The sequence below is a fragment of the Tetrao urogallus genome (assembly GCF_951394365.1).
Source record: "Tetrao urogallus genome assembly, chromosome: 11".
Taxonomy (NCBI): domain Eukaryota; kingdom Metazoa; phylum Chordata; class Aves; order Galliformes; family Phasianidae; genus Tetrao; species Tetrao urogallus.
In genome coordinates this window covers 1,542,176-1,558,913 of record NC_136824.1, presented here as the reverse complement: position 1 = coordinate 1,558,913, position 16,738 = coordinate 1,542,176, and the positions used below count along the sequence as shown (strand labels likewise).

General features: G+C 41.7%; 1 protein-coding gene across 1 annotated transcript in view; it reads left to right on the top strand.

Moving 5' to 3' along the window:
* IQCH (IQ motif containing H) overlaps positions 1–16,738 on the top strand; it is a gene marked incomplete at both ends in the record, with an annotated part of 57,965 nt that overhangs the window by 225 nt on the left and 41,002 nt on the right. Inside the window, 9 exon segments of the mRNA XM_079541138.1 lie at positions 1–156; positions 447–569; positions 864–961; positions 1,293–1,407; positions 5,776–5,898; positions 12,518–12,629; positions 13,336–13,461; positions 14,368–14,579; positions 15,868–16,386. Of these exon segments, the coding sequence (XP_079397264.1) occupies positions 1–156; positions 447–569; positions 864–961; positions 1,293–1,407; positions 5,776–5,898; positions 12,518–12,629; positions 13,336–13,461; positions 14,368–14,579; positions 15,868–16,386 (1,584 nt within the window).

Here is a 16,738-nt window from a genome sequence, read left to right as displayed (position 1 = left end):
GGCTGGTGGTGCGGCCCGGACCGCGCGTCGCGTTGCCATGGGAGCAGGCGGCGGGCATGGCCGGCACTGCGGGGCAGGGAGAGCGGAAGGGAGCCGCGCTGCTGCTGCGGGTGGGTGCCGTGCCGTGCCGTGCCGTGTAGTGCCATGCCATGCCATGTAGTGCCGTGCTGTGTTGCTGCGGGTACTTTGACCCACCGCCGTCCTGATGGTTACTGACAGTGATTCGTTGTTTCAATGGTGTTTTTGTTCCCCCCCCAGGTTTCTTCCTGATCTGTGGCTTTAAATGTACTGGCGTTGTGTTTCTCTCTCACTTGTAAACGCACAGAATTAAGGGAGGCTGTGTATTTCTGTGCTGTATTCAGGAGGTGTTGGTTTGGGTTGAACGCTGCTGTGTAACCGCACGGGCTTGGGGATGGGAATGACCTCTGTCATGACTTGCTTCTTAGGTTCAAGAAGATCTGCACAAGCTTAAAGACAAAGTGAAAAACATCAGCTTGAAAGGAAACGTGGAAGCTGAGGATATCAGCGACCTGGAAACAGCAATTGAAAGAACTGAGTTTGGGCTGAGAGTAAGTAATGTAGGGCAGCGATCAGAGCCACGGCGATGTGTGGCTGTCCTGGAGTTCCCTCTGTGACCAGTGAATGCTAGGACTGATCGCACGCTGTGGTTCAGTGCCATGGCTTCCCTTTGTTGGTGTGCTCAGAATTGATTGCTTTTGCATTTCTTGGCTTTGGCCAAAATCTAATTGAGTCCAACAGAAGCACAAAGCCTAAAACTTTTTGGTCAAGGGAGGATCTAGTTCGCTAAGTTAATGCACCCCTCATACTTTTGTAATTGTCTAAACCTTTTTCTCCTCTGGCAGAAACATGCTGAAAGCTATTTAAGTGCTGTAAGCAGAGAAGTGCTAACTATTTCTGCTACTGACTATGAAGAAGTTCGTCCCAAACAGCCCCCTGAATGGTAAGTGAGACATCATTTGCTTCGTGGCAGAGACAAAGGCAGCAAGACAGAAAAACTGCAGCATCAGAATCTTGTGAAGCAGATGGGAATGTTGGCCCGAGTTAGGTTATTTTGGGTCATTTACTATTTGAGTAATATTTTGTATAAGTTAAATCAATATAAAAGTTAATGCTGTCTTACAGCAACCTACTGCTAGCACTTGTGATTTTTTGCTTAACAAGTTTAAACAAGAATGCAGTCTTTTAGATGCAACCAGATGGGAGCAGCGTGCATTTCATAGGTGATATCAAGGTAGGTTTTACAAACCTCACTGTTTCTTCTTTCTAACTAGGTGCCTTCAATGTGGTGCTTCTGAGAACCAGCTGGTTTTACCACCGGTGCCCATTGAGCCCATGACTGCCCAGGCATGCAGCAGAGCAGCGCTGCGCCTTTCTCCAGGCTCACAGGTCTGAAATCACAGCTCACTTGTTTCCCAGACTGCACTAAATGGGTGCACTGACATCTCGTAGGTACTGGTTGATCCTATGGCCTTTTTGTTCTGGCTCCACGTGAGTTCAGGGTTTGATAACACAGCATCTGGTGACTGAATTGTTACAGACCCTCAGTAAATGAGGGAGCTGAGGGGCAGGAGCCTTCTCCCTGCTTTTCCCTGCTGGCTAAAATCCAGGTTAGGAAGGACTTTGGTATCACTGTGGTGCATCCATTTCCCATGTATGCTGATAAAGAATCCTGAAACCAGATGTTTATTCTGTTGTAAGGTCCCAGTCCAGCAAATACCATATGCATAGCTGCACTTCTGCAAGCAGTGCCTTTGAAATAAAAGGGATTGTATCCTGGAATAGCGTGAGTTTGTGTTATGTGAGACTAAAACTGGTTCTCTGGTTTGGCTTTGTGTAAGAGACATGCAGAGCTGTGAGAACAGTTTTCTTTCTTATACAGGGCAGTCACCTCTGTGTTAAGTTCAGGTTTTCTCCTTGAAGTCCAACATTTCACTGTCTTCCAAAACTGTAATCCTTGTAACTAATTTAAAGCCTTCTGAAAATGTTTGTATCTGAAGTACTTTTTATTTCAAGATCTGAGTTTTGTTGGGTGAGTTTTCTGGTAGTTTCCTCAACCACATTTTAAAAACAAACATATGTAATTAATTGAGTAAAAAATACCCATTGTCACAACTTTGGGTCATTACAATTTAAATTCAAGGGAAGTTTGGTAAGTGGGAGCTTTAAGGAGAGGCGTTCTGTTGTACCAGGAGTGACATGGAGTTGTATGGCCAGAATGAGCAGCCTGGCTCTCCTGTTCTTTATAAAAGAAGTCTTGCCATGAAGTAATGTTTTAATATTACTTAGTCTTGAGGTGATGAAAAAGTGCGGTGAGAGCTCCGGGTTTTATTTAACTTGCTCAAGTTTCTTTACTCAGTAGAACCATAGAAATGAAATTCTGTGAGATTGTATTGAAAAAGTTGGAAATCTTTTTCTATCCGTTTTATGTCTTTGTGTAAGATGATGCTGTTACCGTTTTGAAAATATTTTCATTTGCAATTGACAAGGAAGATGAACTTTGATGTCTGCTGACTGACGTACTCCTGGCTTTCTCAGTTTCGAATGGAGAAGAATGGTGCTTGGTGGTGTTTTGAGAGCAGAGTGCAGTTGGCCAATATCCCAACCCTGTCCTGTAGGAACACATTTATGTTTGAAACACATCAGCAGAGTCCAGCTACTCTGAACGCTCCCTATTATGAGTGGTTTTATAACTCTCTGTGTGCACCAGTGAGCTTAAATTACAGGGGAGCTCATGCTGTATGCTGCCCTGACTTTCTCTTTCCATTTCTATATCCAGTGCATCTGCTTAGAGATGCACACCCAGTGACACACGAGCTACCCCTCATTTCCCATGATGAGGAAAGGGGCAAACAGTGCTGTTCTGCCAGCTGTTCCACATGCCCATCATGCCAACATAAAAAGCTTTTATTATCAAATAGTTGTGAAATCCAGCTGGGAAATTACCACCTGCAGTTCCTCACTTCCTGTCTCTGCCTCACTGGCAACTATGAACATTTTTTGGTTTTATTTAAGTGCACTTTTGTGTTTTTTCCACTCAGAATAAAAGCTCTGTGAACAAATAGTTTTCCATTTGCAGGCAGTATTTCTGGTTATGTAGGCTTGAAGAAATCAACTTCTCGACTCTTGCAGGTTCTGAGAGAAATGAATAATTCACACAGTGATGTTTTTGTGCTTTGCAATCTGCAGCAGGTCGTGTGAGAGTAGAAATGGAGCTCAGGTTGTGTTTGTGGCAGTTAGGATAAAATAATGTTGGAGTCACATGAACACAGATGCAATTTTCACATGGAATACTTGTTGTTAGTGAAATAGCTTGCCCACAGGTGTCAGGATGGGCTTAAAATTATTGCTTAGTCACAAGGATGGTATTTCTGAGTGATAGCAGCAGCAGGATGGGGCTGGGTGAACCTGGCTCACAGGGGAGTTGTGAAGCACTGTCCCTCTTTTTTTTTGCTCACTATGTGCTGTAATTGGGTTTGTTGCGATGATGTTGATGCCTGAGAACCATAAAAGGTGTCTTCCTTCTGCAGTAGTTACAAAGACTCCAAGTGAATATTCTCTCATCTCTAATAGAATTAAAGATGTCAGTAAGCGCTGTTTCTAGAAGGCTCTAGAATATGGAAGAACCACTGATAGACTTGAAAAGTGGTTTAGTTACTGGCAATACATGCTGTTTCAAAGATGAACATAATGTAAGTCGTTCATTAGGAAGTTAGACTCTATTTGAAACCATGCACTGCTTGTAACTGCAAAACAGAACTGAGTTTGACCTGGTGGCTTCGCACAACAAAATGCCCTCAGCTCTGAGATGTTTTCTGTGTTGAAGTATAAGTGGGTGTGAATCCTTAGCTGTACAGATCACATCAGCTTGTTCTGTATATTGCTGTGTACACCGTGCTAATAACAGAGCACAGTAATTCTCATTCTCACAGAGCATGGTATCAGCATCACTACGTGCTTTGCACTGCTGCTCTCCTCTGTTTCACAAAACACGAAGATGGCTCAAGGCAGCTTAAATATCAGGCACTGGGCAAGGTAGACAGAAGGACCCGTGATAACCCTGCAGCTGTAGGGTTGCCCATTGCCATACACATACACTGCCAGCCTATGCAGTGACCTTTATTGGTGTGTTATTGTTATTTTGTTTGAGTTTTGCTTTTTAGATTAAGCGTTTCCATTCTTACACTGAGTGGAATCTGCCGCTCCGGTGCTGATCGCTGCACTGCCTGACTGGGGAATTTGCATTGTGAACCATCTCCTGTTTTAATTGAGAAGATACTCAGATTTTCCCAATTCTTGTTTAATAGCACAAGCAGTTTCCTTTCCGTACAGTAGTGTTATAGTAATAAAATAAATACCACAAAATCACTGATGAGGTGCAAATTGAACTTTCTGTCTCTGTGCAGCCATGTGGGTAAAAGAGTAATTGGCTTGGATAATAACTTTTGTTCTTACAAATCCAGATCTAAAGGAGTGTCTCATTGATACATCTGCTTGTAATTACTATCAAAATAAGGGAATATATTGTGCAGATAAAGAAATTTACCAGGTTTTCGTGCTTACACAAAGTAATGCAATTCCTTCGTAGCTCAAACATACCTCCAACAATTCTTGCACTTCGCGTGGCACATTTTGTTTGTCAGCAAATGCAATTTTCATAAATTCCTTTATTACGATTACACAACAGAAGTATCAGCAGAGAGTTCTCCTCTATAAATATCTTCAGTTGGATTTCACACAGTAAGAGGGCTTTTTGCATTCCCACACCTGTGCCCTGGGAAACAAGCAAAGCAGTGGCAGGGCTCCAGCTGCTCTCAGTAACTGTGCTGTGCTGACTTGCCTGGTGCCCCATTCCTCCCTGTCACCTCAGGACTCTTCCCTCTTTGGCACTGGTCAGTAAATAAACCCTGCTGGGTGCAGAGACTGCTCAAGAAGCAATAAAAGCATTGGGAGGTATCACTGCAATTAGCACAGATGTAAATGAAAGCACATGTGTTATCATGAACTGAAATGTTTTCACCTCGAGACACTTTCAGAGTAGAAAAATAAATGATGCCTCCTCTGGGTTTTATAGGATGTGTGCTTCAGGTCAGGACTCTGTGTTGGGTCTCTGCCTATTTCTATGTATTTCTGGTGCTGCATGCTTTGCACCCCCTTGACTAGTTCACCAGTTTGTTTTGTCAGCCTGAGATGCAAAATCAATTAGAAAGGTAATCTGAGATTCACCTGAGACATCATTCAGGGAAGGAAATATCCATGTCAGCATAATATAAGATGTGACTTTAGCTCTTCCTCTCTAACAGGATAATTTGTATTAATATTCATAATAGCAGGGTGGGAATTTTTTCTGAAAATGTTATTTGCTTTGTTCATGTTTCCTAACTTGTAAGTATTAAATGGTCTGTTGTGGCACGGGTAAACTGAATGTAGAACTGACCCCAAGTCAGTGAAACAGGATTGTCTTTTGCACTTAAAACGTTACTCAAAGATGTGCAAATCTGGGACTTTCAGAACACTGCAGTGAAATTAATTGAACAAATTTGGGATATGTGCTTGATGCCTCTCTAGGCTGTTTGTCCAATCAGCACACACTTTTGCACTGTTTGCCCAGCTCTGAGGGGATAGTGAGATAACAGCAGTTTTTTAGTCATTGTTTTGCACATTTTGCATCATTTTGTACCATCAGTCAATCCCTGAATACTTATGGCCGACTGTTTTAAGATCATGCACGTTCCATGTTTCCATTACATGTTTCAGAAGCAGCTGGAAATGGATATGAAGCTTATGCTTGACCCAGAAAACATCAGTAAGAAAGCTGTTTTGAAACAACAGAGCTATGAGACCAGGCTGCCACGTATAACTAAGAAAAAACCTGCTCCTGTAAGTAACTTCTGTTGTCCTGTGGGCTTGCACACGTTGGCTGTTCACCAGTAAAGTTAATACAGATCAGACCTTAACTGAAAAACTATTTACGTTGTAAGGGAAAGTACCCCATAGTTTTCTATTTGTTGACATTCATACGTAACAAAGCAATCTGAGTGACAACAGTGGGGAAAACAAACATGCAGCATAACAGTTATGGGTGCTTAGTCCAGCAAACGTATAAATGTGTATGGGAATGTGTGTAATCATGGTAAGATTAGGAAGAGAAACAAAAGGGAGCTTGTGGAGTTCAGGCTGTGGCCCAGAGATCAAGGAAGGGTGGCCTTTTGCTTGTTTATTCCCCGGCTGTTTCTTTACAAGAAATGAGCACATCCTTTTTTTCAAATGCCAGTAGGATTGTTGTGAATGAGCCTGAAACACTTGTATTTTGCTTTGATGCTAGTTTCAATTGACTTTAATAAAAGAAGGAATCCTGCCGTAGGGCTACAGCATCAGAAATCAGTGTCACTGCAGCAGGAAAACAGAGATAACACTGAATCAGAATCCTCGAGCTAACTCATGAATGCAGTGTGCTCACAGTTGAGCTCTGAGGGATTCTGAAGCACAGCCTTTCATTCAGCTCAGTAGAGCTGTTTCCTTTGGTACAGAACACCTCTCAAGGCCCCTCAGAGTCCCCTGACCAGTGGCCACATCATCACCCTGCTCTGCTCTTATGCTACTTACGTTGTGCTACATTATGTTTTGATTCCCACACATTTCAGTTCTGCAACCGCTGCTCCTCTTAAATACCATAACAAGAGATCAGTTACGTTCTCAAATTTAGTGCAGCACTGTGGTCCATGTGAAAGAACATGCCCAACAGTCTTGTACAAGAGTGCTGTCCTAGAACTTGCTTTTACAACGGAAGCATTATGCAGCAAGTCCAGTGCCATAAGATTCTAAGGTGTTTGGTTTCAGGTACCAGAAGCAATCTGTGAATGGCACAGTTGTAAGCTGCCACTCAGAAAAATGATTTTTGAAGGCTATTGCCCAGACTAAAGGGTGATTTGTCTAACCCTGTGATATACAGTTAATGAGAGAAAAGCATCATGGCTAATAGCTTTTTAGAACCACTCTAAAACGCTCACAGGGAGGAATGTTATACTGCTGCTGAGTGCCATGTGTTTTACTGCTCTCACTGAAACACATCGAGAAAACTTCTTCGTGTTGGCTGAAATTACAGACAGTATAAATTAGTCAAACTTCTGATACATATTTACAGTTGCTTTTTGTGATAGGGAGCTTGGATGAAAAAACAAGGTATTTCCTGTCTGTGGTGTATTTTACAGCTTTGCTAAGCAGATGCTTTTAAATGTTTTTGCACTGCATGACACGATCTTTGTTTTGAAATGTTCTGCCTTCAGTGGGGGTACAATTTTGCCATTAGATTCACAGAGTCTACTGCCTAGATTGCGAACAAAGGCATTTTGTGAAGTGTGAGGTGTACAAGCACTCAGTGCAGCGACAGCTGGAGATCACCAATGGTAACTGAAATAAATCTGTGTGCAGTTGCAGGTCTAAAACTATACGGCCTTTAGTTTTGGGAAGCAGAAAACAGCAAGAAGAATGGAGTTAGGTACTGCCTACCTTATTTTTGCTAATCAGCCATTAGAGGGCAATAGCTGTACACACGCACACACGGGATCACACACACGTGCAGACACGTGAGCGTACCCACGTACCTGCTCTACATGCGTACTTAAATTCAGTGATCATCTCCCCCAAAAAATCAGTGGCAGGAGGACTCTCCCAGCGACGTGAATGAGAAACAAATCACTTCATCAACTGCATTCACCTCTTTCTCCAAGAGTTCTCAGCATCTGAGTTTTCAAGGAGACCTGAGCGTTTGTGCTTGCAGTGCCATGGCAGGCTCTCTGGCTTTGCTGTAACTGAGTAGTGTGCCACATGAGGCACACAGGCTTTTCACTATCTTGCCATTTGGGTAGCTTGAAAAATTATTTTCATTTTCAAACTTTTAAGATCTCATTTTTTTTCATGAAAGATTTCTTTGTCTTTTGTCGTATACTGATACATTATGACAGAAACTACAAGCGATTAATTGTGCCGTCACTGTTGCCCTTCTGTACTTTTTTGGATGGATAAGCACTAATGCTTCATCCTCTGTAGTTATCTGCAAACGAGAAATGTAATTCTGTTGGAAGCACCATGGTCAGACCGGGCATCGCTTTGTTTTGTAGACTATATATGGATAACAAATGAAGAAAGACAAGCAGACAATAATTAAGTATGCACTCTTCCCGTGAGGATCCAGCAAAACAAACAGTAATCTGAACTGCAGCAAAAATAATTCTGGCTAACTGCTGCAATGTAGAAAAGATTCACAACTATATGTTTCATTTCCATAGGACTGCTGTTCTTTTATAGAATTATACTGGCACTTTTTGGTCCCTGTTTTCATATAAATATATATTATGCTGTAAACTTAGGAACCTCTTAATTTATTCATGAGTTAGAATTTAATATGGTGATGATTTCTAGCCTTTATGAGTTGCATCTTATATAGTGTGGCTGTAATGGAGATGGCAGTGATTCTGTTTTGCTGGTTGCTTTTTTTTTAGCTGACTTATTTGAGTGCAGTCACTAGTTATATCCTCCCTTCTTCGCACTGTGCTGATCGCTAAGGCTTATCACTGAGGGTCTATTCATTTCCAGAGCTATAAGTTAAGGCAGAGCTTGGCATTTCTTTTCCTTTCAGATTATTAGGAGTTGTAGGAGAAGAGCAGGTCTTTGGTCCTCAGAATCGGATTCTTTTAGACTCGTGTGTCTTTGATAATTGCAGTCAGAGCACGGTTTGTCATTGGTAGCAGAACGAGACCTAAACAAATCGATGCTACATGACAGTAATTCAAAATAAGCTTGTTGCATTTGTCTTACGGTATGTAATCATAATAAGCAGCACAGTGGATTAATAAAATCATCCTGTCACTAGAATTAAAAAGGAAATAATTGGTGAGATGGAGTTAACTTAACAGATGAGTAAAGTCAGAATCCTTTCAACCCAGAAATGGGAATGTGAAGGTCACCTCCATCTCAGATGACAAACGTAGAACGTTTTGTTGGTAAACAAATTAATCTTTTGAAAGGTCACCATTTGTTTTAAGGTTTTCTCCAGTTCTTGTCATCTGGAATTGGAGATTGACTGTCATTTTGCTAGGTAGGGGTGCAGCCGAAGCTGCTGAAGCTGCTTCTGTACGTATCAGCATTCCTCAACAAAACTCAGTGCCTGATTGTGATGCTATGGGCTGCTGGTTTACAGCTGTCTCCGGACAAGAATGGAGGGCCACCCCTGAATTCCAATAAGATGGTCCTGCATATTCTGCCTGATGTAAACTGGCCCTTCGCCCGTAAGTAAAATGTATTGTAGTTCAAGCCAGCAATTATCTTTCTTACTTCCTTCTGTGCTGCTTCTGTTCCCTTTTTCAAAAAACAGATGTGAGATTCACCAAAGTTCTCCATCTATTCTCTCTTGCACCTGCTAAGGCAGGATTCTGATGGAGGTGTGTGGCTGGGAGAGCTAGCAGGAGGCCGTCAAAGGAGCAAAGCTTGATTTTTCCAATAACGTGGAAAATTAATGATTCACAGACATCTCTAATTAGTTTAAGCTTAAAGTAGGTAAGAATAATATGTAAAACCTGTTGCTGAAGATGCCCACTTACTGCATATGGAAGATTATATGTTGGGCCTTCTGTTTCAAATGGAGTTTATTCTATTTAGATAAACAAAATGTGAGAGAAATACTTACTGATATCACAGTGTTGCATCTTGTGGATTAATGATCAGCTAGATAAAACGCAGGACTACATAAACTGGAATGAAAAAGACAAACCTGGATTTTCTGTGTGATTTTCCCACTCAGAAATTTTCTTGGATAATAAGACAGCAAGCTTTAAAGATGGTTCATATTTTAGATTTTCTACAGAGCTGTTACAAATTTGACTCGTCTGGCATGAGTGGCTCTGCTAACACTGGTGAGAACGCGTCCTTTACTTACCATGAAGTCCTTTATTACCACTGGGTATCTCTGCACTGAATTCCACATGCTGGTTCTTAGTCTCAGGGGACCAAAAGCAGATCATTCAAAACCAGAATTAAGAACTTCATTTATTTATTGTGTGTTACTGAGATTATTTGGCTTATCATCAGAACAAGGTGCTTACTTTTCAGATATTTGTAATTAGCTCATTCAGTCATTTAAGATTTTTCTTCCCAAGGACTGTGGTTAAAACAACAGGGTCAGAGTCCCTCAACATACCTGCTCCCATTTCTGAAGCTGGGCACTGTGCGCTTTTCCGGTCTTCTAGCAGAGCTGCCATTCTACCAGAGACCAACCAGCAGTTCTGAGATTACTTCAGAGAGTTCTTTAGGTATCCTGGAGTGCATTTCATCAGGATCCAGCCATGTGAAAGCCTCTGAGCCTTACCTACCTGATCTGTGTGGTGCTTAAGGTAGCCTGAGACCTCTTTTCCCTTTTGCACTGGAATAAACGGGCCTTCTCCAGGCTTTTGCCTGCCAGCTTTCTGAGCATATTGAAAACTGGCCTTGCTGCCATTGATTTGATTTTATTGTTTCATCCTTCTCTTTGTGGGGATTATTAACTGCGTACATCAAATCTCAGTAGGATCTTAATCAAAAATATGAAGGCAGATGGCAATTTGGAGCAGAAATCACGAAATGATTGATTGTTGTTACATACCTTTTCCACCACTGCTATCAAGTTGAGGGGTTTTCTAATACTTAGAAAATCTCATTTATCTAATCTTCCTGGTTGATAAACTATAGTTTTGAGGCGTGCTACTGATCACCTTTCCTTTGTATTTAATAGTAGACTATATTCTTTTATGGGGGAAAAACATACTTATATTTTCAAAAACAGTTGTTCTGGTTAAATATTGCTGTCTAGGTTAAAAAAAAAAAAAAAAGAGAAAAGAAAACAAATAGAAAACTAATCAGAAAATCCCTATGGTGTTACAACAAGTGCCCCATTTAAAATAAAGCAAAAAGAAAAAATCAAGAGGGAGAGGTTTATCCACAGGAGAAAAACACTTTAGAAAGGGTAATAGAATTGTTTTTCTCATGTCCCAGGTTAATTACACTCAGAAGTGCTTGAAATGAAAACATAGTTTTTCAGCACACTCCAAGCATATTATACAGTGTAAGCTTCCCTCTGCAGTCCAGATGAAGTGCTCCCTTCCAGCCCTATAAAACTGTGCTTTAAAAGTACCCATGATGAACGGGCAGGCTTTGTGCTGACTTGAGAAAAATGCACTTGCTGAATCATAACCCTCATAACACATTTCCCTAGGAGACATTATTTACACAGGAAGATGGCTGAGATTCTGGTTGTCTCGCAGAACCGTGGGTGCATTGCAGCTCCTCTGTGCTCAGGTTCTGACACACAGAAGGCAGGTGAGGTGCCTGCAGCTCAGGGTCCTAAGGAGGGGGACCTTTTGTTCCAGGATGTTTGGGGTCTGCCCACACTGCAAACATAACAGTGCTATTTAGGAGCAGCCAGCTCTTGGATTTATTTCAGGTGAACCCTGAAAAAAGCCTTTGTCTCATTTTCTAGAGTCAGTCTGACAAGAGCAAGCAATATCATGTTCTGCTGGTAATAATTCACTGTCTTTAAGTGAGAGCTCTCAGTGATGTTACTTACCTGTCTGGAAGTTACGTGTGCTGAAGCTCTGGCTCTCATTCTCTTTAGGAGTTGGGAACAACTTGCAATCCAGGCAGAAAGTGAGGACACTAAAAATGTTGGAGAATAGGAAAAAAAGAAAGTGTGAGATGACAATGTGGAGGTTTTGTATTTGTAGTACTAAAGTATGCTCTTTTGCCTGTGCAATGCTCGATGTGCGTGCTAATGATTGTAACAGTGGGGCACGTGGTATGGCTGTCCCAAAGAGATGGGTGTCACTGCTCGATATCCTGGCACTTAGAACCAGCAGGTTCCATTTCTGCTGGCGTGCACAGGTTGTTTGGGGAAGTAAGGGAGCTTTAATTCCCACATTAGCACAGCCAGCATGGCACATGTTTCCACATCACATTATTAGGCTGTGTCATTCCCTGCTGTAGTTAAAGAACCTTGAAACTTCAGAACTCTGAGATACTTCTTATTTCCTGCTTTCTGGATAGTTTCGCCTATTTGAATTCTATTAGTATTCATCCCAGTACAAATTTCTTTCCGTATTTTCAAGTACTTCCTTTTCTTTCCGGTGTCATATTGGTGAATGCATTTTGTATTGCAAAGACTGTTCTACCAGGAAGCACAATGCACTCATTAAAACTGAGAAAGCTTCTTGTGACTCCGTTTTGAACCCTCAGTACACTGATTTTTGCATAGCAGAAATCACAAGACAGCAACTGGATTTAATAAACTTAATTTAAATTACTAAGGTAACGACAGAAAACATTACAGTAGCGTAGGAAGTAAAAGCAATGTTTGCACTGTTACATTATTAAATCATATTTATAGCAGAAATTGTATTTATTATTGAGTAGAAAAATGTCTTTGCAAATCCAGGACTTCTCTTTGCTGAAAAAAGATTCTGTGTCTTGCCAGACGCGTAGTCAGAAGGGAGTGAAGGGTCAAAGCAGCAGCAAGCTTTGGGTTTTGCCTGCCTCTCCTCGTGTGGACTCTGCCTTACCCCTGTTAGAAGAAGATATGAAGAAAGGTGAGTGACAGAATTGCACCTGGGCACTGCTGCCAGGCACAGCTGTACGCCACATAAGCCACACGGTTTGCTGTTTGCAGCAGCTGTCTGGCAATCACATTTTCTGGCACCTCTCATCTTGGAAGAATTTCTTCTCAAACATTGCAGAGGGTAGAGATTAACTTCAGACCGCTCGCTCTGTGTGTTGAACTTAGCACGCAGCACACGTTGTGTGGAGCATCAGCCTTCCCGATTCTTACGTTGTAAGTCAGCTGTGTTGCTGATAGAAAGAGCTGTACGTGATGGAGGATTCTTCTGTAACAAAATGAAATGGTCAAGATAAACAGTAATGATTAATGTCTGGTTATTAATCATTCAATTTTAAGTAGACTTGCACTTGGATGTTTTAGTAATCAGTCCACAGCCGTAATTACATTGTGGCTTATAAAAGTTAATTCTCATCCATCCTGTGTATTAAATTGCCATTGTACAAGCACATAACTCTCAGAATCAGCACTGTAATGTGTTTCATGTCTTTGTCAACTCTCGTAGGCAGAGCTTACATTCCTTGAATGTCCTTATTAAAAAATTACCTAACGGCTTTTGTAGTTTTGATTTGGAATTGAAAGAACTTGGCTGCGCTCTTGTTTAGTTCTTTATGGTTTCTATTTTTTTCTTTCATAACTGAAATGTGTACAAATAGCTCAGTGATGTCATCTTCTTGTAGATATTCTGAGCCTAAGGGAACGAAGGCCTATCCCTCCAGCAGCAAAGATAAGTCTCCAGACACCTGTTGTATCCAAAGCAGCTCCTCTCCATGAATTGCACAGGCAGCGCAAGAAGTCAGCTGTAGGTGAGTACAGATGATTGATGACAACCAGCAGTTGCATCTCCAACTTTGTGTTCAGGCCCTTGTTTTGTCTCTGGAGGAAGCAGCTGTCTAATGAGCTCTCAGTCAAATTCTTAAAAATACCATTTGCATAAAGATGCACAGAGCATCCTGTGTCTTTCAATTGAATGGGAATCAGATTTCTGAAGCCCTGTGAAGGTTTGGCCCCTGCTCATTTCTGAAAATCGTCGTAGGTTCTTACATTCCTGTTTCAAATTCTAAGCACCTGAATCCAAGATCTGGCCATCAGAGCTAAAGCCAACAATACTGTAAATCACTGTAAACATGCCTTACAGCATCTGACCAAGTCTCTGTTTTGTCAGAATGGCTCCTCATACCATGCTCTGGGTGATGAAATTCTGACCTACGTCCTCTGAACTGTTGTTGCCACAGCTGCTTGTTGCATATGACAAACCTCTCAGCGATAAGAAAATGAGCATGAACAAAATGAAGAGTGGGCTTAGAAGCCATCCCTATAAAGTCGGAAGTTCTCTTGTGAAAAGGACTAGTTGAAAAACTAAAATTCCATGTGGAGTAACATGGATTGTAAGTGCTACTATTTGACGTTACGCTCCTGGGTATACTGCATACTGGCATATTGGCAGCTCTTATGAATTAAAACTGTGCTACGTTTTCCTTAATATGATCTCAATTTTTGTAATTACAAAAATTTGTTTTAGCATGGTTAAGCTTAAGGCTAGCCAGTGACATTCCTAAATGGGTTTTGGTGGTATGTCCTGAATATTGCAAACTACTTGGATGTGAGAGCAAACTGGAGCATGCCAGTACCTAACGGTGGAATACCAATTTGATGCTATTGTTGCACTTATTTAGCAATGAAACCCATGATAATTTATTTATTTGGTACAGGACAAATTAGTAGTAAGGTGGAACCTGTGAGTACAGACGCTTCCACCTTTCCAAGCTCAAAGGAAGCAACCGGCGGCTCTTACTCCTCTAGCAAAGGTAATACTGCATCACTGCTTCCCAGCAGCTCCCTGGATTCGACCAGAAAATCAAAGCCAGCGCACGCACACCCGGCTCAACAGCTTCAGTGTGAGCTGCAGGCTGCACAGACACAGGTATTTAGACAGTGAGGGAAATGAATTCTTTATCCGTGGTTGTGACACTGTCTTCAGCGGAGATGGTTTAGGAAGTGACTGTAAGTTGCTCAATTAGAGCAGGAGGGTTTCAACCAAACCCAGTAAATAACAGATACTGAAGTGAGTAGGAAATGCTTCTTACATTGCCAGTTTCTACTTTCTCGCATTTGTCTGTGCGTTTATTGAAATTTAGAAGATCAGCCTAGAAAAGATCTTACGAGGTTAGCTGGAGCTCCAGGCAGAGTTACCTATGCTTTAACACTGCAGACAGATGTTCTCCTAACCTGTTCTGAAAACTTCCGGTGATAGCAGCTCCGCAGTCTCCCTAGGCCATCTGTTCCAGTGCTTAACTAACTATCTTGACTGTTATAAAAGAGTTTTTTAATGTCTCGTCTAAATCTACCTCACTGCAGTTAAGCAAATGTAGTGTTACTCTTTATATTTACAGGAAACTATAGGGGAGTTTGACCTTGACTGCTTAATGTTTGCTGGCTGTTCTTGATCCCCATGCGAAAGAAACGATTTTCTTTCTTTTTTTTCATTTTATCTTTTTAAGCCTAGTGATTGTGTTGCATAGCACGCTCTCTGGCACTTTTGACATTTCTTCTATTAAGGAGATCTTTATTTGCAAGCAAACTTGAGAAATGCAAGTTAATGTTCTTAATGTAAATAAAAAAAATAATCTCTAAAAATAGATTGCAAATAGTGCATTAGATTGAAAATCTCAACTAATGAGTTTCTGGCTGAAGATGCCGTAAAATACAGTTCTGATGTTAAAATACAGTTAAGATGCAAGAACATCTCTGTCTCAAGTTTTACCCTGGCTGAATTGAGAGGCTGGAATGTTACCCATTCTCCTGAGATAAGTGGAGGTAACCTGATTTACTGTTGAGAATTGCTACTGCAATTACCATCTGATGTAGTCCAGTAACGTGCTGCAGAGCTTCGTTTTTATATTTGATAAATGAAGCGTGGTTCCCATTTGCAATTAATGTATTTCAATAAAAATGCTGATACCCTTTCGTGACACTTGAGGTCTTGGTGCGACGGTGGTTTTTACGGCAGATAGGGGATAAACTTTGTGGCTGTGATGTATAAATCAATGTAAGGAGTGTTATTTCAGATGCAGATTCCCCCAGTCCAATGATAAGTGGTAGTGCAGTTGTATGAGGTGGCCACACGTTTGCACTCGATGGCAGTTGCTCTCCATCTGCGGCTGTTCTCTTTGTGCAGCTCCCACAAATACCTCCCACGTCTCCCCTTACAGGATCCATCTCCTGACTGCAGCATTGCTGTTTGCCACGGCGCTATAGACCAGACTGCTCCAGGCTTTCTGGCATTCAAACAACGTCACTGTTTGTCCTGGGGGAGCATTGTCTATTTCTTGGAACGCACAGAGAAGCTTCTCAAGGACTACGCCGTACCATTGGCTACAATCAGCTGTCAGAAGTTGGTGGAAGCGGCATCGGACTTTGCGCTTAACGAGAATCCCACCAAAAGTGACATACTGTCAGTGATAAAGAATCGATCGGCTGTGGAAAGGGTTTTAAATCGACCTGGCCAAAGATACAAAGGCCAAGGGGGTACTGAAATGGCGGCTATAAAGATCCAGGCAACGTGGAGACGTTTCCAGGCCAGGAGAGCCTACGCCCGATTCAGGCGGCAGCAGTGGGCATCAGGTGTGATTGCCATCTCTTGGCTCCTGCACAATCACATGGCACGTGTGAAGAAGACCCTGAAGGAATCACGTCAGAGACACCTGGAGAATTTTTACATCAGGGCCAAGGTGTGCGGTGCTACCAGCTGTTACGGCAGCTCTTCTTTTCTAAACATCTCTTGCTTCAGTGATCGCAATAAGCTGCTTCCATTTTTTTCCCCTTTAACCATACACTTGTCCGAGTATCATATTTCATCCTTCATCAGCGATTCAGCCTTTGTGGCTGTAAAATCTGTTGCGGTGTTTCTATTGGAAATGTCCCTTCGCTTTGACTTCAGTGGCTCTGTCAGAAAATCAATGTTTTAACTGCATTACCTTAGCTCCCTATATATACCTTGTGGCACTTAATTTGCTGAAAAAAAATCCCTCTCTCGTCTACATTCCTGTCACCACTTTGTCAGAAAGTATTTAAGTTTGCAGA